This window comes from Emiliania huxleyi (assembly GCF_000372725.1).
Source record: "Emiliania huxleyi CCMP1516 unplaced genomic scaffold EMIHUscaffold_34, whole genome shotgun sequence".
In the NCBI taxonomy this organism is placed as follows: domain Eukaryota; phylum Haptophyta; order Isochrysidales; family Noelaerhabdaceae; genus Emiliania; species Emiliania huxleyi.
The window spans coordinates 856,239-876,477 of record NW_005199443.1 but is presented as its reverse complement, the minus strand read 5'-3'; the positions used below and the strand labels follow the sequence as shown (position 1 = coordinate 876,477).

Genomic DNA, 20,239 nt, shown 5'->3' with positions numbered 1-20,239 from the left:
ACTCAGAGCCAATAAACCACTCCGGTCGGTGTGACCCCAAGCCCTGCCCGCTCTGTCGAGCCCCGCCGCAGATGACGCGAGCAGGGCGTCGCCTGCAGGCGGGTGTGGGCGGAAGGCGCGTGAAGGGTCACCGAGGGCAACGCTGCATGGCCAGAAGGGTGCAGAGGCGGGTTTGGTGGTGGAGCAGAGGAGCGATTTCGCACCCATTCCTGCGAGCTGCAGCACGTCCCTCGAGTAGTAGAGCACCTTTTTGCGGTTGGTATGTGTGACTGTCTTCCCCGGCGTTCCCGTGTATGCCCGTTGCTGCCTCGCGTGATTCGGGCCCGGGGTTGTGTCGGTGTGTGGAGCACCGTGTTGGCGGCGGTCGCGGCGTGCGCTGTCGCCACGCCGAGCGCGACCGCCAGCGGCCGCCGTGCCAGCCAGAGCTCGCGCGCCGCCTGCCTCGCGCCGAGATGCCGCAAGGCCCCTCTTCGGCCAGCGCAGATCAGCGGCGACTCCTCTTCGGCGCCGCTGCCCGCCGCGACAACTTCGATGGTGACGACCGCGGTAGGCGGGCCGAGCACGGCGCGGGCTTTCGCGGCGGAGCGCGTGAAGCCGTGAGCCGTGAGCCAATGCGGACTCTCGTGCAATAGCAGCAGAATCAGCAGCAGCTGCAGCCTGCACTCGCAATCGAGGAACGGTCGCAAGGAAGGGTGGGCAGGAGACAGAGGGAGAGCACGAGCTGTGAGGCCCCGCGACAGGGGTGGTCAGGCCAATGCTCGTGCGCCAGCGGCTGTCGCCGAGTCCGTAGGCGACGGCATACGCGCCGAGGCAGCCAACGCACACACGCACAGCTCCATTAACTCGAGAAAGCGGCCCTATAAATGAGTATCGCTCAGGAAACGGCTTGCCATCTTTCTGTGGCGGTGGCGTCGCCTCTCACCCTCCACGCCGCTGGCGCAATCTCGGCCAGATAGGCAGAGGCCGCTGCGCCACCAAGTCCAAGCGCCAGCCCGACAGAGGCGCGGCCAACAAAGAATAGCCACGTGGCGGATTTCGTCGCGAATGCCATAGCTGCGCCTCCCGCACCAAATAGGAGGTCCGAGGCGAGTAGCGCCGGGCGCCGGCCCACTCGGTCAGCAACGAGGCCTCCGAAGAGCGCTCAAGCAAGCGCCGATGGAGACAGCCGATATGACAAGTTGCTTCTCGACACATGAACACCTGGCGAGCGCTGTGTCGCTCCCCTCGCCGCAAGGGTAGCAGAGCTCGGTGTCAGAGCTCGAGTGCACGCTGCACTGTCGCTGCGCGGCCTGGGGGTAGGTAGGGAGGTACTCGAGTACGGGTAGGGCGTTTTGGGCGAGTCATGGGACACAGACCCCCTATCTGGCTTGGAGCCGGAACCCTGGCACTAAAACACCAAACGCGCTGAGCGGCACCGACTTGCGCAGCGCATCGCAGCCCTCTCTCTTGCGGTGATCATGACGGCATCACGGCATTGGTCAGTCACTCACACAATCGTGTCAGCAGTTCACCTTCGGGTACGTACGTAAGAGCTACATACGTGAGTGTTAGAGTTGTTTGGTATTGCTAAAAATCTCTCTCTCTGAAAACAAACGCACCCTCTAATTGTGAAAAAAATTCCGCTCTCCAGACCATTCTCCACTACGCACTAGCGTCGTACAAAGAAGCACGACTTTGTTGCACTACCCGAGCCCGAGGGCGTCGGAACAGCGCTCAGGTTATACCGTCTCTACACCTCCCCGGTCCGTGTTTACTCAGGTGTTACACTGTCTGGGCAGTGCTAGCCGAGTGCGAGTGGGGGAGGGGGTGTCCGGGTTCGTCGGCCCAGAGAGCATACACTCTCGGACACAGGGTCAAAGCCCCCCAACGAGAGACCACAAAAGCGTGGTCGGAGTCTTGGAGAGAGGTGTTCGAAGGAGGTGTTGTATCTCTCTCCTGCGTGTGAGAGATGATCTGGTGGAGATTCACTTTTTTGGCGGTACGCTCCACTAAACAGTCACATCGTCGCTATCCCGGCAGACCCGTTTCTACGGACGCCGCCTTCGGTCTTGCAATCGCTCGCCGCGACGCAGCTCGAGTCCTTTGGGCAAGAAAAGGGGCCTGCCCACGCAGCGCCACCACTCGACCCGCCGCACTGCCTCCGCGTCGCACCCGGGCAGCACACGTACTTGAGGTCGTCGATGCAATCCCCATTGGCCCGTCCCATCTCCGGGAGCAGCCGTGCCGTGGCGGCGTCCAACCGGCGTGAGTACGAGGGCGGCATCAGGCCGCGCCTCCACTGCTCGCCGCCCGCCTTGGCAAAGGTCATCTCGCCGAGCGTGCCGAAACCGATTGAGTGGAAGCTCGCGGGGCTGTTAAAGGCGTTGGTGCAGCCCGAGTTTCGCATCCCCACCTGCATCTCCAGCCTCTGCTCGTTGGTGACCGTCAGCCGGCGCGGAAAGAAGGAAGTGATCGCATAGCCCAATGAGAGGATGTGCGCAATCGGACGCACCTGCGAGGTGGAGGAGGAAGGGAGTGGCGTGACCGACAGAGGGAGGCGTGGCGGACGAGTGAGAGGGGGATCAGGGACTGGTGGGGCGGTATAGCTAAACGTGTGCACCTCCCCCTCCACCACCGCCTCCCGCTTGGCCGCGTCAGGCAGGCGGCCAGGGCCGACCCGCCGGGCGCAGGTCTTCGAGTAGCGCTCGAGGAGGAGGGCCGAGAGGCGCCAATCGACCATCATCGCCCAGCTCTGTAGGTGCGAGTCGATCTGGCACGAGAAACAGGCGCCGACGGCGCCGATGCGAGCGCTGCCGCCACTGCCGCTGCCACTGGCGCCTCCGCCTTCGGAGAATGCGCCGACATACCTGGCCAGCCAGGGAGGTACGCCGAGCGCCGCGCCGAGGGTGGGGCTATCGGGGTGGAGAAAGGGGCCGCGGGCGCCATCGTTGAGGAACAGCCCGAACTCGGGCGTGGGTGCGCCTCTGCGGAGGGAGCGGGAGCGAGCAGTTCGAATGGCGAGCGCCCTGTGGCAGAGGTCGGTGGTCGAGGGCGGGACGGTCTGGACGAGGACGTTGGCGCGCGACGGGAAGATCTCTGCGCGTTTGTCGCGCGGCAGCGCGATGCTCTCAAAGTAGGCGGCGGGCGGCGGTAGCGCGTGGCCGCTCAGCGTAAAGAGGAATAGGACGCTCGGAGGGCTGGGTAGCACCGCGCGCTGGAGGAAGAGCTCGAGGCTCGTGCGCTTGCGCGACGCCTCGCAGGGCCGACTGGCGGTCTCGTGGAAGTGGTAGTGCACAAAGATGCTCCGGTTGGCAGGGGTCGGCGCGGGGGTGGCAGCCGCCATGTCCCCAGTCGGGGCGGTGACACGCACCCAACGCGAGTGAAGTCGAGTGAAGGACACAACGTTCCACGTCGCTCGCGTAGACACCGAGTTTGCACGAGTGTCTTGTGAGTTTGTGTGTGCGTCCACACCCATACCGCCCCGTTGGTGTCCAGTCCGAGCCAGACTGTTCACCTTCCTACCTACCTAACCTAAAGCGCCTGCCTGCCCATGCCTCGCACACTTGTTGTCGGTCAGTCAGGTTTCTCTCCTTTCCATCCATTGTCACTGAATCAACAAACTCTCGCTTTATCACAAGAGAAACATCCCAAGACCCCCCCCCCCCCTCTCTCATCAATCACGACAAAACGGCCTGCCTAACCTACGAGCTACGTACCTTAAGGTACCTATTTCTTCCCAGCCAGGGGGCCGCGCAGCCCACAGGCTCAGTGCCACACCTACACCTACACCTATTCCCACCGCCGCCGGAGCGAAGCGAAACCGAAAATGCCCTTTGCCCTGTGATAGCTTTGACCTTTGTCAGAGTTTGCGAACCGGGCTTGTACCCACGCCATGCATGGCCTGCTGCCCGCTGTACGGTTGGTGGCCCCGCGTTGGTGGCAATGGTGGCCCCGCCCAGGGCCCAGGCAAATCGCCTCGTGCCAAGAAATTCTGCGGGGAATTCTTTTTCTTGGGAAATGCTGGTCATCACGGCCGTCTTCTCCGCGGCAAGGCACTTGGAGCTTGGAGGTGCCAACACACGCACATCTAAACCAACAACATACCTAACACACACGCACACACACATCACGGAGCCGGCAACAGGTGCGATTGGCGAGGGCTCCTTTGGAGCGGTGTACCATGCACGGCTCGACGGCGCGCCGTGCGTCGCAAAGCGAGCCGCCGCGGGAGAGCGGGCGGCGCAGTTCTTCGAGACCGAGGCGCACGTCAACCGGCAGCTCGTGCGGCGCCGCGCCGGCGGCGGCAGCGCTGTCCTCCGGCCATCCTGCATCGCGTCATACATCGGCGAGTTCGAGGCGTCTGGTCAGCTGCACCTCGTGTGGGAGCGGTGCGGCGAGGCGACGCTCGGCGAGTACCTCGAGCGCGGCGACGAGGGGCGGGTGGAACTAACAGCGGCGCTCGGCTGCGTCGCGTCCGAGCTGCCTCGCCGAACGCTGCAGCTGGTCCTCGAGGCCCTCGCCCACATCCACTCGCTCGGCGTCGTGCACAGAGACGTCAAGCCGCACAACCTGCTGGTCGACACGAGAGGCCGCACGCTCGCGCTGATCGACTTTGGGTCCGCGTGCGACGTCGCCGGCTGGGTGGTGCAGCGAGGTCTCGAGGCGGGGAGGGTGCCGTGCTCTGTGCTCCGTCGCCCGCTCGAGAGCCGCTGCTGAGTGATGACTGATTGAACGACTCGTTGACGACTCGTTGACAGGTGCTCTACTGCCCGCCCGAGCAGCTGCTCGCCGTGCGGCAGCCCTTCACGTACGACGTCTACTCGGCCGGCCTCCTCTGGCTCAGGCTCTGCCCCCTCCCCGCCACCCTGCCCTCAGCCGCCCCACCGCCCTCAACCAACGAGGAGGAGGTGATCGGCGCCGCTTGCCTCCCGCGTGCGCAGGCTCGCCTTGCCCGCCCTCACGGAGGAGGGCCTGTACGCGCTGCGGCTCTCGCTGCGAGACAAGCGGCACGACCCTGTCCCCGCGAGGCGCCTGCCCGGAGCTGTCCTTGAGCCTGCCCGGAGCCTCCCCTCTCCAGGCACGACCTCGCCGCGTGGCGCATCGACGCCGCCGCCGCAGACGCGCTGCCCGACGCGTGGGAGAGCGCCTTCCCGCTCGACGGCGAGGCGTGGCAGCTGCTCTGCGGGCTGATGGCGCCGGTGCCGGCAGACAGGCCGGTGGCGGCGGAGGCGCTGCTCTCTCCATTCCTGAATGCGGTGGGTGGATGAGCGAAAACCTGGCAAGGCCTGTAATAAAAAACTCCTGCCTTTTCGGCACCGGGCACCGCCTCGGTATACAAAATGCGCCTGCGGGCGGACCCTCACAGATCACAGATCACTCCTGCCTGGACGGAGGCCCAACCACTCAGACTCAGACCATCCGGCCGCGATGTCCAGAAAGCGTGGCTGCCCGGATCGTGGCTGCCCGGAGCGGGACTCGGCCGCGATCTTCTCCTCCGGCACCGGCGACCTAGACCTACCTGCTCCAAAGTGCGCCCGCGCCGCCCGCGCCGACACCGAGTCGTGGGAGGAGGTGGAGAAGCAGGCGGAGAAGCAGAGGGCGAACCTGGCGGAAAACCGAGGCAACATCGGCGCCGCGCCACCCACATCGATGGGGATGAAGGAGACGCCCCGCCGCGCCTCGGCCGAGCTCGCCGCGAAGGCGATCACCGCATCCTCACACGCTCTGCTCTCCGGCACGTATGGGCGGGCGCTCTCGCGGCCGCCGGCGGGCAACAGCTTCATCAAGAACGGCGGGACGCGCGTCACGGGACCGAGCGGCGACGCGGCGCAGGGCATCCTCGCCCACTGCAGCGAGCACGGCCAGCTCGCGCTCGACCTTTGCCTGCAGGAGTGCAGCCAGCTGATGCTCGACCACGACGCGGCCGAGGCGGCCGTGGTCGCGCTCCGCACTCCGCAGCGCGCATCGAAGAACGTGCTTCAGGGCGGCGCCGCCTCGGTCAGGCTGGTGGCCTCCGTGCGGCGGTGCCTGCACGAGGTGCACCGTTTTCTCGCGCAGGCCAAGGCTGGCGACATCCCAAAGCTGCAGCTCGAGGCGGCCAAGCAGAACCGCGCCGCGGCCACAAAGAGCCGCGAGCTGCGGCCGCTGCTGTCGCTTCTTGCGTGCACGGACGAGGAGCCAGCGGACGCGGAGGAGGTCGAGGCCTTCAACGCGCCGCTGCTCTCCGACGAAGCTGCGCTCGAGGTCGAGCAGACGGCCGAGGAGAGCCTCGTCGAGAAGGTACCGAATAAGCTAACGCTTCCCGCACGCCCCCCCCTCTCTCGGCTGCTCCCCCCGCCCGCTCGAACTAATTTCCTCGCCCCTCCGCTCGTGGACGACTACACAGGTCACCAGTCAGCATCCGAGCCGCCGGAGACGGGAACTGCCTCTTCCCCCTGGACTACCCTCTGGGTGGATTCCAGGGGGTGAGTCCTCCTGTCCGGGCCAAGTTTGTGGCGTGCCCCTCGGGGTGGTGATCATCATCTTCGACTTCAAATCAGCTTCCCCTCCATGAGGGGCCGTCTCCCATGGTCTCAATTGTACGACGGCTCACGCGCAGCGTCCGGCAGGCGAGTGTGCGCGTGCCGACCGTCTCCACCTTCGCGCTCGCGGCGCTCGGCGACATCCTCGTGCGGCACGGCCTCATCGAGCCGCCAAGCTCTCGCTCGCCCTCCGAGCGCGGCGCGCTCTCGCACACGGGCGGGCGCTCGGACGCGAACGTCGACAAGTTCGGCCATACGCCGGCGTGGCTGCTGATGCATGTGGCGATGTGCGCTGTTCTCTCTGTGCTGTCGCTGCCTGCTCTGCGCTGACTCCCCCTTCCTTCCCACCCGCAGTTCGCTCAACCTGCAGCAGAACACCTTCGACCCGGAGGTGGTCGCGGCGGGGGACTGCGCGTACATCTTGCGCAAGGCGATGATGGCCCTGATGGGCGGCTTCAACACGAAGAAGGAGATCGCGGCCGGGCGCCTCATGGGGCGCTTCGGTATCAAGAGCTGCAACGAGCTCTTCAAGCTGCTGCCCAAGCAGCGCCCGGTCGAGGGCGCGCGTCCCGCCCAGCAGTGCGCGTCGGTCGATTGTATCATCTGACGCCCTGTGCACGGCTTTTGTAGAGCCGAGCGAGGCCGACCTCACCGACGACCCGGAGAAGGCGTCGGAGCCGCGGCTGCGCGAGCTGATCCGCGAGTACATGATGGAGCGGCAGATCAAGCAGGCGGAGGTGGCGGGCGACACCGAGATGGACAGGAGGGCGCTGGGCAAGTGGCTGCGCGGCAACCAGGACGAGCCCGTGGCGTCTGCGGTGCGCTGCTGTGCCTCCGCCAAGCCTCTGGTGCGCGTTGAGCGCTTGTGCCTACCGTAGGTTCGCGCCTACTTCAAGCGGAAGGCGAGCGCGCCGCCCGAGCCCGAGCCGGAGCCGCTCGACGTCTCCTTCCTCGCGGACGTCGCCGTGGTCGACGAGGCGACCCTGCGCGAGCGGTTGCACAAGTACTTCCACGAGACGGGCGACACGCCAAAGGCCATGGCGCGCTCCTGGTCGAAGGGCAAGAGCAAGGGCGCCGGGGCCAACGAGCTGGCTCTGCGAGGGTGGATCCAAGAGCACTCATATCCTTCCGCCCTGGCTGCGGGCACAAAGGTACGCGAACGCCCGGGGGTTAGCACGCAGTAGCTCCCACCCCCTTCCCATGTCGCAGGTGCGGACCTTCCTCGAGGAGGTCTACCAGCAATCCCTCGTGGAGGCGTCAAGCGGTGCGCTCAATTCTGGCGTACACTCCTCGCCCCATCAGCATCTCACCCACAACTGCTTTACAGCTCCGAGCCAGCCACCGGCCGCCGACCCCAACGACAACCCGGATGAGGCGTCGGAGGCGCAGCTGTGCGCGCCCACCGGTGCCGGTCCCTCCTGCCTCGACACCGAGAAGGCCAGCCCGTAGTCAATGAGCAGCCGAACTAGCGCTTCGCCTACACCTCCGTCCCGTTAGCAGGTGCGTGAGGACATGAAGCACGCGCCGCCGCCGCCCAAGGCCGAGCCGCCCGGCGTGGTCCACTTCTTCCTCGGCGCGGGCATCAAGGTATGCTCTAGGATCTCATCATCAGGCCCTCCACCCCCCACACCGGGCGCATCGCTCGTGGCAGGGCGAGGGCGGCTACTTTTTCCACTACGAGGTGCCGATGTACCAGAGCGACCTCTCAGCCGCGGGGATCTACGTCGCGCACCCCGACCCGGCCGTCCTGAAGACGCCGATCGGCAAGGCGCTGCACGACCTCGCCGAAAAGGTCGGCGCGTACACGCACAAGCCCCACTCGGTGTCGCAGCCGGCGAGCAGCCCGGCCAAGCGGGCCACGATCATCCGCAATTCTCTGGTGCGCTCCTCCCTCTCCCAATCATCCTTGGCCCGGTTGACTATCCCGAACCACTGCATATGTTTAGGACGCGGCGCTGGGGACCGAGGCCAACCTCAGCTCGGCCTGCGGCGGCTCTGCGGTTATCATGGCGCAACCTTTCGTGATGGTCTACAAGGGTGAGCTCTTCGGCCGACCCGACATGGTCGCGTTCGCGCGCGAGCACGAGGAGATCCGCCTTCTGCTGTCCGGCAAGAAGCTCGCTGTGTCGTGAGCACGCGCTGGCCAGCGTGGGCAGCGTGATCTACGTTTACGACACAGGCTGAAATATTGATTGCGACTTCTTGTATTGTTGGCCTCGAGTCTGTCCTCAAGACAGCGCGTCTGTGTCTCCTGTCCTCAAGACTCAAGACTCAGGGTGAGTCTCGAGCGCGTCCAGAGTCTGCAGTCTGAGTCTCCTGTCCTCAAGCCACAAGCGCGTCTGTGTGGGAACCACATCATCCGTACACGAAGGGTGGGGAGGCCGTCCGCGGAACTGGGGGCAGACTGGGCGGCACGGGCACCCCAAAACGCACAACGCACGCGCGCGCACGGGCGCGTGAGCCCTCCAGAGAACGGCTGTTCTTCACCTTTCTACCTAACCTACCTGTGCTAGAGCGTCTAGCTAGAGTGTGCGCCAGTCCACACGCCCTTCTCGTGCCCGAAAACGAAAGAAAAGAGACAACTCAAGGCACAAGGGAGGGAAGCTACAAGCTTTCTTGGCTCATCCCTTTTCCCTTGTGGCTCACGCCCCCCCCCCCCCCCCCTCCCTCTGCACTCACTTTTTAGATAGAGACGCTCCTTCTCCCCTCGTATACTACCCGCTCCGACGTTATAACAAAAACCTGCACGTATTGACTTGCGTAAATTCTTCGATTGTTAAATTCTTCTTCAGGGTCGAATTCTCGAGAGGCCGCTCAAACGTCCGTCGACGGATGGACCGGGTGCGCCCTCTCACACGCTACACCTGCTACATTGGGAGCCTGCAGTGGTTGCAGGAATGGTCATTGACGCTTCCTCCTACCTGCGGGCTCACTCACGATCGCCCTCACCAGACCCCACCCTCAGTGAGTCTACTACCTGTCGTGTGCCGTGTGCCCCACCGCTCCCCGCGCCACGGGCACCCCAAAACGCACAACGCACGCGCGCGCACGGGCGCGTGAGCCCTCCAGAGAACGGCTGTTCTTCACCTTTCTACCTAACCTACCTGTGCTAGAGTCTAGCTAGAGTGTGCGCCAGTCCACACGCCCTTCTCGTGCCCGAAAACGAAAGAAAAGAGACAACTCAAGGCACATGCCGCACCTCTCGCAAAAGCTCTGGCCTTCGGGAATCTTGTGTCCGCAAACTGGGCATATGGATAGGTCTATGGCGCGAGAGCGCACCACCTGCTGAGGCAGATAGATTGCGTCGGTCGGTATGAACGGTTCATAGGCTATGGAAGCAGCTGCTTGCGGAGAAGCCCCATGGAGCAGTTGCTTGCCGAGGAAAAATGGCGACCGTGTCAGCCGGGTGACTCGACTGTGTCGTGGTTCGGCTGCCCTATAAGTGCGGCGATCGAGTGCGGCCAGTACAAGGAGGACCGTGACTGAGGACGACTTGGCAAACAGGCGCAGCACCTCTTCTGGCAACCAGGACCACAAGGCAGCGCCAACGCAAGGCAGCGTCGGTTCATCCGCCAGATCCTCGTCGTCGGTGGCGGCGTCTATCGGCCAGGCCTCCTCATCGGACGCCAGATCCCCATCCTCTGACTCTGACATGCGGCCAGGCGTGCGGCCGTGTCGTGCGACCGCCTCGGTCGCAAAATTCTTTTTTATGTTAAATTGAGCGTCTTGTGAGCTTCTGTCTGTGTGTTGCTCGTGCATGTCGTCATCATCTGTCCCGCGTTCACCCATACCGCGCTGGTGTCCAGTCCGAGCCTGACTGTTCTTCACCTTTCTACCTAACCTAACCTGAGCGCCTCGAGGCTCAACTACAACTTAATTCCCTTATAAGTCTCTCATGTACGCTCTTTAACGTAGAACGTCCCCGCTGAACACCGCCCGCCGACGATCGATCCACAATCGTTGGCCCGCAGCGACCCGCAGCGATGGATGCCGCCCCCCACGGCCCCTACGGCCGACGCGCCGATGCACGACCGGCCTCCGTCGGACGGCTCTCCGGCCTCTCCGGCCGCTGCCGCCCGCGCTGCTGCCGATCCGGTCCCTCTCACGATCCGCACAAGCAACGACAACTTTGAGGTCGCCGGCTTTGGCCAGGTGCAGCCGAACACCTGCTTGCCTCCATGTTCACGCTTCGCGCCCCTCCCCCCCTCTGACGCCGCCGTATGACCTTAGGTGAGGGGCACGACTACCCGCCTGGAAGGCGCTCTCATCAGCAAGTCACCCAGGCACCAACTCCTGGGCGTTTACGCTTGACTACGAAACCATGCAGTGCATGCAGCTCGATCAAAACGGCGACGCCAACATCTGGTCCCCTGGGCGAGTTCCTCGCCCAGGATGAGGTGCGAGTCATGATGCTCGACCCAGCGTGCACCAAGCCGCTCACATTCCGTGAGTTCGTCAACGGGCCGAACACACTCTCCAAGTCGACGGCGATCTCGAACTCCGACAACTGGACCGATGCACCAGCCGCGGAGGACGATAGCTCCCTCGACGACATCCCTTCATCGACGGACGCCTTCACCGCCGCCGGCCCTGGGCCATTCATCGCGGCCTCCGACTGGCTGCCGCAGGTCACACCCTAATCTATCTGCCTTAGGCACGGAGGAGAGGGAGCCATCGCGCACGCCCGCAGCATCGCGTGCTGCTCCGAGGTCTCCCGCCGAGACCGGCTCGGCGCGGCTTTGACTGACGTGACTGACTGATGAGTGCTTGCGATGGAGAGAGATGTTGTTGCGATGGATGATCTCCGACACCCCCTTTGGATCCTGCGTCTCTCACTGCCCGAACAGCAGAGGCGGGTACCGCCGCAGGTCCCCCACTAGTTTGTCTAAATTCTTTGCCGCGCTGCGGACAGAACATACGGCGGAGCGCGCAACGTCTGGAAGCTTCATCATATGCAGGCCCGCACGCCGGCGACACAGCTTCAGCTGTCGAACTGACCGTCCCGCAGCTCCTCGTCCTCCCAGAGCGGGAACGAAAGTTGACTGAGGTGGTTGTCAGGAATCATCATACGGACCACATGGTGGCTCTCTCATGACGGGAGACCGCCCGACCACTCCTGGGTGGCACTGCCACCGGTGTCGCTGGACGTCCTGTCGACAGCGTGCCGACCATGGTGCTGACACGTGACACTCCAGCGACACAGACCATGTGGGACGCGTCGATTATCGACCTCTACTGCTTACCCAGCCTTCGAGTGTATCCTGGCTGTGGTCCCACACCCACTGGTGTCCATCTCAGAGACCGCAGGAGGTCATGACACATGAGGGTCGATGGGAGTGTGGAGTGTGCCAACCCCACAATGCCTATAAAAAAAAGGAAAACCAGCCGGGGCGGAGTCCGGTCCTCCGGAGAGCGGAGATGCGGCGCGCAGTACGGCTCTAGCCTCTACTCTCTAACCCCCCCCCGCCCCCCGCCCCCCGCCCCCCTACACCTCTTTCTCACGCGTGCTGCAGCAGATAGATACACGCGTACAGGAAAAGGGGCCGAAGGCGGGAAAGTGGCTCTCAGCGCGCGCGCGCGCGGTCGTGCCCCAGTGAGCAGTGTGTGTCGATCGTGCAGTGCCCTCTCCACTACCACCGACTCACTCACTGCATGCACACTGGCAGGGCTGGCGCGGCCCCCACGGCCTGAACCAGCCCGCCACTCCGCTCGGTGCTGCACTCTGACCACCACTCACAGACCCCCCCCCCCTGTGCCCTCCCCCATGCGACGCTGGCCGCTCTCACAGAGTCGGCCACAGTACGCGCGCTATGCAGCGGCTGCGCAGTGGTACGGCGGTGGGCTGCAACATTGCTGCAACACCAGTCCTCGGGGCGACGCGCTCGGGCGAGCGCGCGCGCGGCTACTTGGCCGCCGGCTTGGAGCGCTGGATCAGCTTTTGCTGTGGTGGCTGCACCTGGGGCAGGATCGCGTCCGCATCCGCCACGGAGCGCCGGTGCAGCTCCCAGTACGCGGACGCCGCCGTGGCGCGGACCGTGGCGTCGGTGTCGCAGACGAGGGCGCGGATCGCACTCGCGAAGGCGGCGGCCTGCGGCGGGGGAAGCTCGAGCGCGGAGGCACATGCGGCGCCGAGAAGCGAGGCGACGCCGCGGCGCGTCTGGTGGTGCGGCGAGCCGACCGTGGCGAGAAGCACCGCGCTCGCTCCTGCGGCAGACGGGGCGGGGGCAAGTCGTGGACGTGTCCGTGCAACGGCGGCGAGAGTCCGGAGCGCGGCCGCACCCTCCGACGGCGCTGCGGCGACTAGCGCACCGGCCGCCTGCACCGACGGCTTGGAGATTGGCGCCTGTGGCAGAGGGGCGTGGCCGCGTCGCATCGCGTGCTTGGCCGGGACTCGGCTGGCAGCGGCAGAGAGGGTGCGCGCAGCGCGACGCACCTTGGAGACGCAATGATTCCGGAGCAATGCAGGCAGCAGCACGGGCACGAGCGGCGCGAGGGCGTCGCCGCGCTCGGCGGCGAGGGTGCAGAGGGTGGTGCAGAGGGTGGAGACGACCGAGGAGCGAAGGTCTGCGAGCTGAGTCGCGAGGGGCTTGCCGAGCGCCTAGTCTCGGGTCAATCTCGCTTGATCTCGAGGAGGTGTGCGAGCAACGCCGAGAGAGGCTTGCCCAGCAACAGAGCGAGGGGGCTGGGGAGGCGATGGGTGGGTCAGGAGAGGGGGAGGCAAGCAAGCAGGCCTGGGGGGTCGCGCAGGCAAGAATGGCTAGGCGGGGTGGGTGGGAGCGGGGGTGGGAGGGCTGTCCGCTGTCCACCTTTAGGTTTGCGTCGAGGGAGCCGGCGGCGGCGCCCTCCGTGAGCAAGCGGGGCAAGCTCTTGATGGCCGCGACCTACGACGAGCGTGGACGTGTCGTGGACGCGCCCCAAGAGGCTGCGGCCCGCCTCCCCTCCTCGCCGCCACCCGCTTCTCCCACGGCCTGTCCTCGCCCACGCCGCCGAGCATCTCGCAGACCGACGCCACCGAGCCAAAGGCCGCCGCCGCCGACGCGCGCGGCGCGGCAAACCAGACGTCCGCGAGCCGCCGCCGCCGCGAGACGCCTCGGCTGCGCCTCCTCCGCCTCTGCTCGTCGACCTTTTGGGCGCCGTGGCCGACGGGCGCGCTGCGCTCTTCTTTTGTGCAACCGACGAGCGACGCGGCGACTTGCGCGGCGAGCGGCGGGGCGAGCGGCCGCGCGCCTCCTCTCCCTCCGCCGGCGCCTGCTGCCACGCGGCGCGTGCAGCCGCCGGCACCGGCGAGCGCGCCAGCTTGGAGCCGCCGAACGGGTCCCCGCCGCCCGAGCAGGAACCGCGCCCCAGCGACCCACCTCCGAGGGAGCGGCGCGGCGAGCGGCGCGGCGAAGAGCGCGGCGGCGCCCCCTCGCCACCGGTGCCGAGCCGCGCCGTCGCCGCGGAGGAGGAGGCCACCTGCTGCGGCGGCTGCGACGGCGTCTCCTCCGTCAGCATTGGCTCCGCCTCCTCCACCTCCATCGGCTCCGCCTCCTCCTCCGGCGCCGCCGGCTCGGTTGCAGACTCGACGCGTGCTATAGCGGCCGCGGCGAGCGAGCGGCGAGGTGAGCGGCGCGGCGCCGCTCTGGCAGCGGACGGCGCCGCAGCCGCACGTGGCTCGGCCGCAGACTCGGCGGCGGCGGGCGCCGGCTGGGCAGCTGCGGGAAGCGCCAGAGGCTGAGCCTCAGGCTCAGAGACCGAGAGCAGCAGCGGGGAGCCAGCGAGGAGCGGGGAGCCAGCGCCGGGCACGAGCAGCGGGGAGGCCCCGCCCTGCGACCAGGCCACACCTGCCGCCGTCGCGTGGTTCTCGAGGCGCGGCGCCTTGCGAGGAGGAGAAGCGCAAGGCGAGCGCGCGGCCTCCGCCGTCGCCGCCGTCGCGGTGCCACTCCCAAATTGAATGAGTGGCTCCTCAGCGATGGCGGCGCCGCAGCCGGCGGCAGCGGGGAAGGGGTCGCTTCGCTGCGGCGGCTGCGCCGGCGGCTGCGCCAGTGGGCTCCGCTCCACGGGCCGCGCTGCTGGGAGGCCGGAGAGGCGTGCCGACCTACGGGACACGAGATGACACGTCGGGGACGTGTCTTGGACAGGCAAGTTGGACAGGCAAGGCGGAGTGTCGGCTGACCGTCGCTTGGGCACTCGCTGCCCCGACGTCTGCCACGCCTGCTGTGATGGAGGAGCCGACGCGGCCACGCCCGCGGCGAGGGGCGGCGGCGCGGCGCGCGACGCGGAGGCGGAGGCGGAGGCGGAGGCGGAGGCGGAGGCGGAGGCGGAGGCGGAGGCGGAGGCGGAGGCGGAGGCGGAGGCGGAGGCGGAGGTGGAGGCGGAGGCGGCGGAGGCGGAGGCGGCGGAGGCGGAGGCGGAGGCGGCGGAGGCGATGGAGACGGCGGCCCCCTCGAGCCCCTCGAAGAGCGCCTTCGCCTTCGCCGCCTCCGAGGCGGCAGCCTTGACCGCAGGGTCGAGCGAGAGGAGGCGAGGCGAGGCGCGGACGCCGCTGGGCGCGGGCGCCGCTGCGTCCTCCGGGCAGCCTCCGATGCCTCCGAAGACGGAGCCGTGGGGCAGGGTGGGGCCGGCGCCGCAGACGGCGGGGGAGGAGGAGGCGCGGGCTAGGGACGCGGGCTCATCGGCGGAGGCGGGCGGGCGGCCGCCGAAGAAGGAGCAGGAGGAGAGGCGCATCGCCGCCCCCGACTTTCTCGAGCCGTTCCGCTCAGCGCCGCGCGAGTAGCGGCCGCGCGACGAGCGGACGGCGGGGGAGGCGGAGGGCTTGGGCACGGGAGGGGTGAACTTGATTAGCGGCGAGACGATGGAGACGTCCAGGCCCGCGCCCGCGGCTGCCTCGGGCGACGAGGCTCCGCCCACGCTCGCCGCCGCCGCCGCCTGAGCCCTCTCTATGGCTCCCGCGAGGCCGGCGTCCGGAGCGGGCAGCTCGAGGCGCTCCTCGGGAGGGGTGGGCGGCGCGGGCGGGGGAACGTTCTCGTTGAGATCGACCAGCTTGCCGACTGGCACCTCGGGCTGGGAAGGCGTCGCCTTCCCGCGCCTCAAGCCAAGCGCCTGAGCGCCGCCTTCCCGCGCCTCAAACTCGGCGCGGAGCTTGTCCACGGGTCGGCGACGCGACGACACGTCAACCACGTCCTTGCGCATCGCGCTGCTGCGCGTTGGACGGGCGTACGACGGCACCGCAGACTTGTCGGCTGGCGGACGGCGCAGCGGGTCTTGCCGCGGGGCGGATCGGCCGGCCTGCTTGACTGAGTCAGTGGCTGCACTGACGCTGCGCGTCTTCCGCCGCGGCGGCCCGAGCCCAGATCGAGGCAGGTTGGCTTGGGCTGGGGAGGAGGCGGTCAGCGCCATGCGGCCAGAAGGGCAGAAGAAGAGAGAGCTAAGCCGGCCCTTTTCAAACGGCCGGCGTGAAAATTCTTTTCTTGCACCTCACCCCAGAGTTTTGGAAGTGTCGTGCGAGGGAGTTTTGTGGCCTCTCTCACCGTCGTCGACACAAATGTTGCTCTGAGAGGTGCCGCCTCTTCCCCAAGGTCCACTGGCACGGCCCATTCGTTGCCAGCGTCCTCGTAGGACCTGCCTGCCTGCGTAGGAAGGACTCGTTCGTGGCACGCCCTCGCCGACGACACACCTGACGCTGGCCCGCCCCCGTGACCGCACGGCTCTTCGGCTATCAAGACTGGGTGTGACGTACACAGTGACAAAATAGACGCATATTCTCCCACCCGCCGGGACGCCGGACGCAAAACGCTCTCGGCGAGAGCCACAAGACGATGAGCTGCACGACGGGCCTCCCGGCATGTGCAGCTGCCCCCGCTGCCGCGCGTCGCCGCCAGCCTCGCCGCAAATGTTGGACTAACGGGGAGCTCGTGTTGAGTCATGATTGCGGCGTTAGCGCTGCGGGCGCACAGGCCCCGCGTCGGTCGGTTGCGATCACGCGCTACGTGCGCAAGTACGTTCATCTGGTGCGCGTTTTTTGCGTGGTTTTGTCGCATTTCGGGCCCTGGGTTGTGCATTGTGTCATTGGGTGTCGCTCTCTGTCAGTAGTGGTCGCGCACAGTAAGTGAAAGTCTCTTGAGTGCTTATGGGCGGCTCGTCTATCTTGTGGCAACACATACACATATATTTTGTCCTGGGGGAGGGGGTGCCGCGCGCGCACAGGGCCTCGGCCCTCGCCCCTAAGCCCTTTTACGCCTTACATCTCCTAGTATATCACTCCTAGAGCCTTTTCGTGTATAGATCGTTTTTCGAGATATTCGTCCTCTCGGCGCATAGAGTAGAAGTTATTGTTTGCGCGAGACACCGCCGCGGCGCGCTGCGCGCCGGGCCGCTGCCGATCAGCGGCGTGTGCGGCGAACCCGGCGAACCGGGCGGCGACGGCCGGAGTCACTTGGGAGCTTTCAGTCTCTTACTTTGCACACGCTTTCTCACGGGGCCCGGCACTGTCCCCCGTCAAGCACCCCGCACGCCTGCGCACCGACTCAAGGCGATTCCGCGTCCACCCTGCCTGTGACCCAGCTCTTCTCGTCTTTCACGACCCGCGAGTTTCCACATCATTCTGCTCGCATTGCGCGGCCCGGCTAACCACGGCCGTCGTCTGGAGCTTGCATCCGTAACGGTCGGATGGGATGCCAATGGCGCCAAAGGCTTAGCGCATGGACGCCTTGGCGGCCTCGACCCACCCCTTCGAGAGCTGGCGCAGGATGATGCTCGCGAGGCCGGGCTCGCCGCCGTCCTACAGCAGGACATGCGCCACGCGTCAGGCTCTGCTCTGTACTGTTCGGCGTGCGAACCCCTCAACCACCGCCGTCACGAGCTTCGAGAGGAGGCCCACGCCGTCGATGGTGGTGTCCGCTGAGGAGGTAGCGGCCGTGATGAGCTCAGCGCGACCGGTGCGAACGAGGAGGAGGAGCCGGACGAGAGGGTCGAGGCGCGTGCGCACGACCTTCTCGGCCCGCACGTCGAGGAAGCGCTGCCCGCGCCACACAGGAATGCGCGGGTCGAGCTCTCCGTGGGCCGACGTGTTGAGGTTGGCGACGTACTGCCCCGAGCGGGAGAAGGCGATCTGCGAGACGCGCCCCGTGAAACGCGGGCCGCCGACTCGCATCTTTGCGATGACCTCGCCCGAGTTCTCACTCTCGCAGCTCTTTGCAACCACCTCGAAGCGTGCCAGGTCGCCGCCCTCGCCCCCGAAGAGGACCTCGGTCGCATCTGGTGCGAGACAGAACGACTCGCAGGATCCGCCGTCCGGCGTGAAGTAGCGAGCATCCGGATCGTATGTGGTCGGGTCGCCGAGGGAGCGCTCCTGCAGGAGGGACCCCGCGCGGCTCCAGCAGGCCACGCTCTTGCCGTCGGTAGCCACGACGACGCCGCTGGACAGCACGGTGAGCGTGCCGCCCTGGCCCTTGACGCAAAAGGAATCGATGTTGCGTCCGTCGGGGCGAGCCACCTCAGCTTCAGCCCCATTCTGCGCGCGCCGCTGCTGGAAGCAGCACTCGTTCCATTCGAGGCAGTCCTCCCGAGTAGCGGTGCGCCACATCGGCAGCAGTCTCGAGCCCTCGAACTGCAGGTAGCCACCGCGGGCGAGATCGCGCATGGCGACGCCGGAGCGGCCGTGCATGTACAGGCTGGCGTTGTCGTACGACAGCGCCACGTCGTACAGGCCCGGATCCGCCTTGACCCGGCGCAGCAGGTCGCCGTTGGATAGCGCCACGATCTTTACGTCCGACCGGAACGCGACGGCAGCGCGCGACTGGTCGTTGGAGATGTCGAGCGCATCGGCCCGCCCGCCGAGGTCGCGCAGCCACTCTCCCGTCTGCAGGTCCCACAGCTTGGTGTAGCCTGCGGGGCCACCGGTCTGTTACTGGTGAGTGGGTGTACTTAGACCCTCTATTCAATTTGAAGCCTGCGGGGCCGGTCTCGTTGGGCGCCATCTTGGGGCCCGCTCCCAGGGACGGATACCCCAGCACCGGGTCGCCGTGGGAGAAAGTCGAAGTCGGCGTGCACCAGATCGTGCCGACGGAAATGATTCGCGTGTCGCTCGCGGCGATGCTGACGATCTCGCCCTTGTGGTGGTGCGGCTTTGCGGCGGGCGGGGTAGGCTCCTCGTAGAAGTCGCCCTCCCACCATCCGGTGAACGTGTCCTCCTCCGCTCCGCGCTCGTTTTCGTGCAGGCTGATGTAGTTGTTGCGCTTCGGCGACCTGCAAGGGGCAAGGCAACGCGTCGGCAGAAGCATAATAAGCAGCCGAGCAGTGCGGGGACAGGACCCGACCTCATGTACCACGCCTTGTAGGTCGGGCCCTGCTCCTTCATGCCCTCGTCATGGCACCCCTGCTCATCTTCGAAGCCCCAGACCTGGATCCCGAGCGTACGTACCAGCCTTCCATCGCCGAGGCGCCAGACTTGGATCGTGTTTGGCCAAGCGCCCGAGACGAGGTGAGCGTCGTCCGGCGTGATGGTAATGCAGGTAGGCCAGACGCCCCGTGGCTTCAGCGTGCGCACGCGGTCATGCAGGCGTGGTCGGCCGCCAGTCGGCGCAAGCTCCTCCTCGTCGGACGACGCAGCACCGTACGCCTCCATGACTGATGGGGCCTAAGCCGGCACACGGATAAAAAATTCCGGCTGTCTTCGATCGAAAGAAGTCGGTCGCATGCCTTTCCGCCAGCCTCGCTTTCAAGATCTCGCAAAATCGTCTCGCTAGCGTTCGGCATCGGGCTCGCCTTCTTCCCGCAAGCGCTGATGGAGACGTACAAGGGCAACACCTTCAACGGCGCATCCGCAGTGATGCTCAAGTTCGTTGCTGCGGTCGACAAGGTTGTCCAGCGTGCCTGTCACGTGCGCGTCTTTGGCGAGGCCGTGCAGGCGAGCCGTGCAGGCGACCTTTCCTGCCTCGAGGCGTGCGGCGCCCCGAAAGGCAACGTGTCGTCGCCTTGCTGGCTGGACTGCCTGTACCAGGCCGCGCTGGGGCCCGACGCGGGCCTCACTGGCGGGGAGGTTGCAGGCCTCTCGCTCGACGAGCTCAAGGCTGCCTGGCTCAAGCCGTTCCTGCCAGAGGTGGAGGGCGGCTGCCCGCCGCAGGCGCAGCACGAGCCTCAGGCAGACCCACCGCTGCTCGCCACGGCGTTGGATGATACTGAAGCTCGGGCTCAAGGCAGGGCCACGCTGCTGCGTGGGGCTTGGGCCGCGGCCTCACGACGCCTCGCCGCCAACCGCCCCTCTCGGCCGCTCGACGAGGCTGTGGCCGCCGCGCGAAGGGCCCGCGCTGCTCGACGCAAAGAGAAGGCTGCACTGCACCGTCGGCCCAAGCCGCCGTCAGGTTCCTCGACGTTGCCAAATATCTGGCGCGGGGGCGAGGCTGACCAGGCCTGACTCGAGAGGCCTGACTGCCTACTGAGGCTGACCGACACATCGAGGTGGGGGTCGGGTTCGGACCGGCGGCGCAGAGCTCTGCCGGCCTGCTGGGTTGGGGTGGGGTGGGTTGGTTGCATGGTTGGTGTTACCGTTACGCGTTAGTTGGTTAGAGAGTTGGTGTGCCGCGTCGCTCGTGGGGTGGAGCACTTGGAGCACTTGGGCCTCTCCACCACCCCAGGGAGCTACAATGCTGTCGTAAGGTCCGACCTGTGGGCACCGCCTGCGCTCGGGACCGGCTTACTCCGCCTCGGCAGAAAAACAAAATCTGCTCCGTGTTGCAGAAATCGGTCGCAAGACGCCCTGG

At 66.5% G+C, this 20,239-nt stretch overlaps 5 protein-coding genes across 5 annotated transcripts; 2 read left to right on the top strand and 3 right to left on the bottom strand.

Annotated features, from left to right (window-relative positions):
- Positions 1-1,996: 1,996 nt before the first annotated feature.
- On the bottom strand, positions 1,997-3,322 carry EMIHUDRAFT_101756 (hypothetical protein; the record flags this gene model as incomplete). Its single annotated transcript, XM_005773434.1, has 2 exons — positions 1,997-2,491; positions 2,600-3,322. The coding sequence occupies 2 exons, from the start codon at positions 3,320-3,322 to the stop codon at positions 1,997-1,999; spliced, it is 1,218 nt and encodes a 405-aa protein (XP_005773491.1).
- Positions 3,323-3,996: 674 nt separating this feature from the next.
- On the top strand, positions 3,997-5,246 carry EMIHUDRAFT_463844 (hypothetical protein; the record flags this gene model as incomplete). Its single annotated transcript, XM_005773433.1, has 4 exons — positions 3,997-4,048; positions 4,124-4,650; positions 4,737-4,786; positions 5,057-5,246. 4 exons carry the CDS (start codon positions 3,997-3,999, stop codon positions 5,244-5,246), a joined length of 819 nt encoding a protein of 272 aa, XP_005773490.1.
- A 5,277-nt stretch (positions 5,247-10,523) lies between these two features.
- On the top strand, positions 10,524-11,497 carry EMIHUDRAFT_208192 (hypothetical protein; the record flags this gene model as incomplete). Its single annotated transcript, XM_005773432.1, has 3 exons — positions 10,524-10,652; positions 10,892-11,128; positions 11,459-11,497. 3 exons carry the CDS (start codon positions 10,524-10,526, stop codon positions 11,495-11,497), a joined length of 405 nt encoding a protein of 134 aa, XP_005773489.1.
- A 905-nt stretch (positions 11,498-12,402) lies between these two features.
- EMIHUDRAFT_101753 (hypothetical protein) lies at positions 12,403-15,878 on the bottom strand (the record flags this gene model as incomplete). The annotated part of the gene is made up of 7 exons (XM_005773431.1): positions 12,403-12,704; positions 12,810-12,843; positions 12,934-13,098; positions 13,307-13,381; positions 13,453-13,623; positions 13,782-14,577; positions 14,656-15,878. 7 exons carry the CDS (start codon positions 15,876-15,878, stop codon positions 12,403-12,405), a joined length of 2,766 nt encoding a protein of 921 aa, XP_005773488.1.
- Positions 15,879-17,055: 1,177 nt separating this feature from the next.
- On the bottom strand, positions 17,056-19,104 carry EMIHUDRAFT_208190 (hypothetical protein; the record flags this gene model as incomplete). Its single annotated transcript, XM_005773430.1, has 5 exons — positions 17,056-17,127; positions 17,203-17,259; positions 17,329-18,381; positions 18,494-18,725; positions 18,797-19,104. 5 exons carry the CDS (start codon positions 19,102-19,104, stop codon positions 17,056-17,058), a joined length of 1,722 nt encoding a protein of 573 aa, XP_005773487.1.
- Between the last annotated feature and the right edge of the window lie 1,135 nt (positions 19,105-20,239).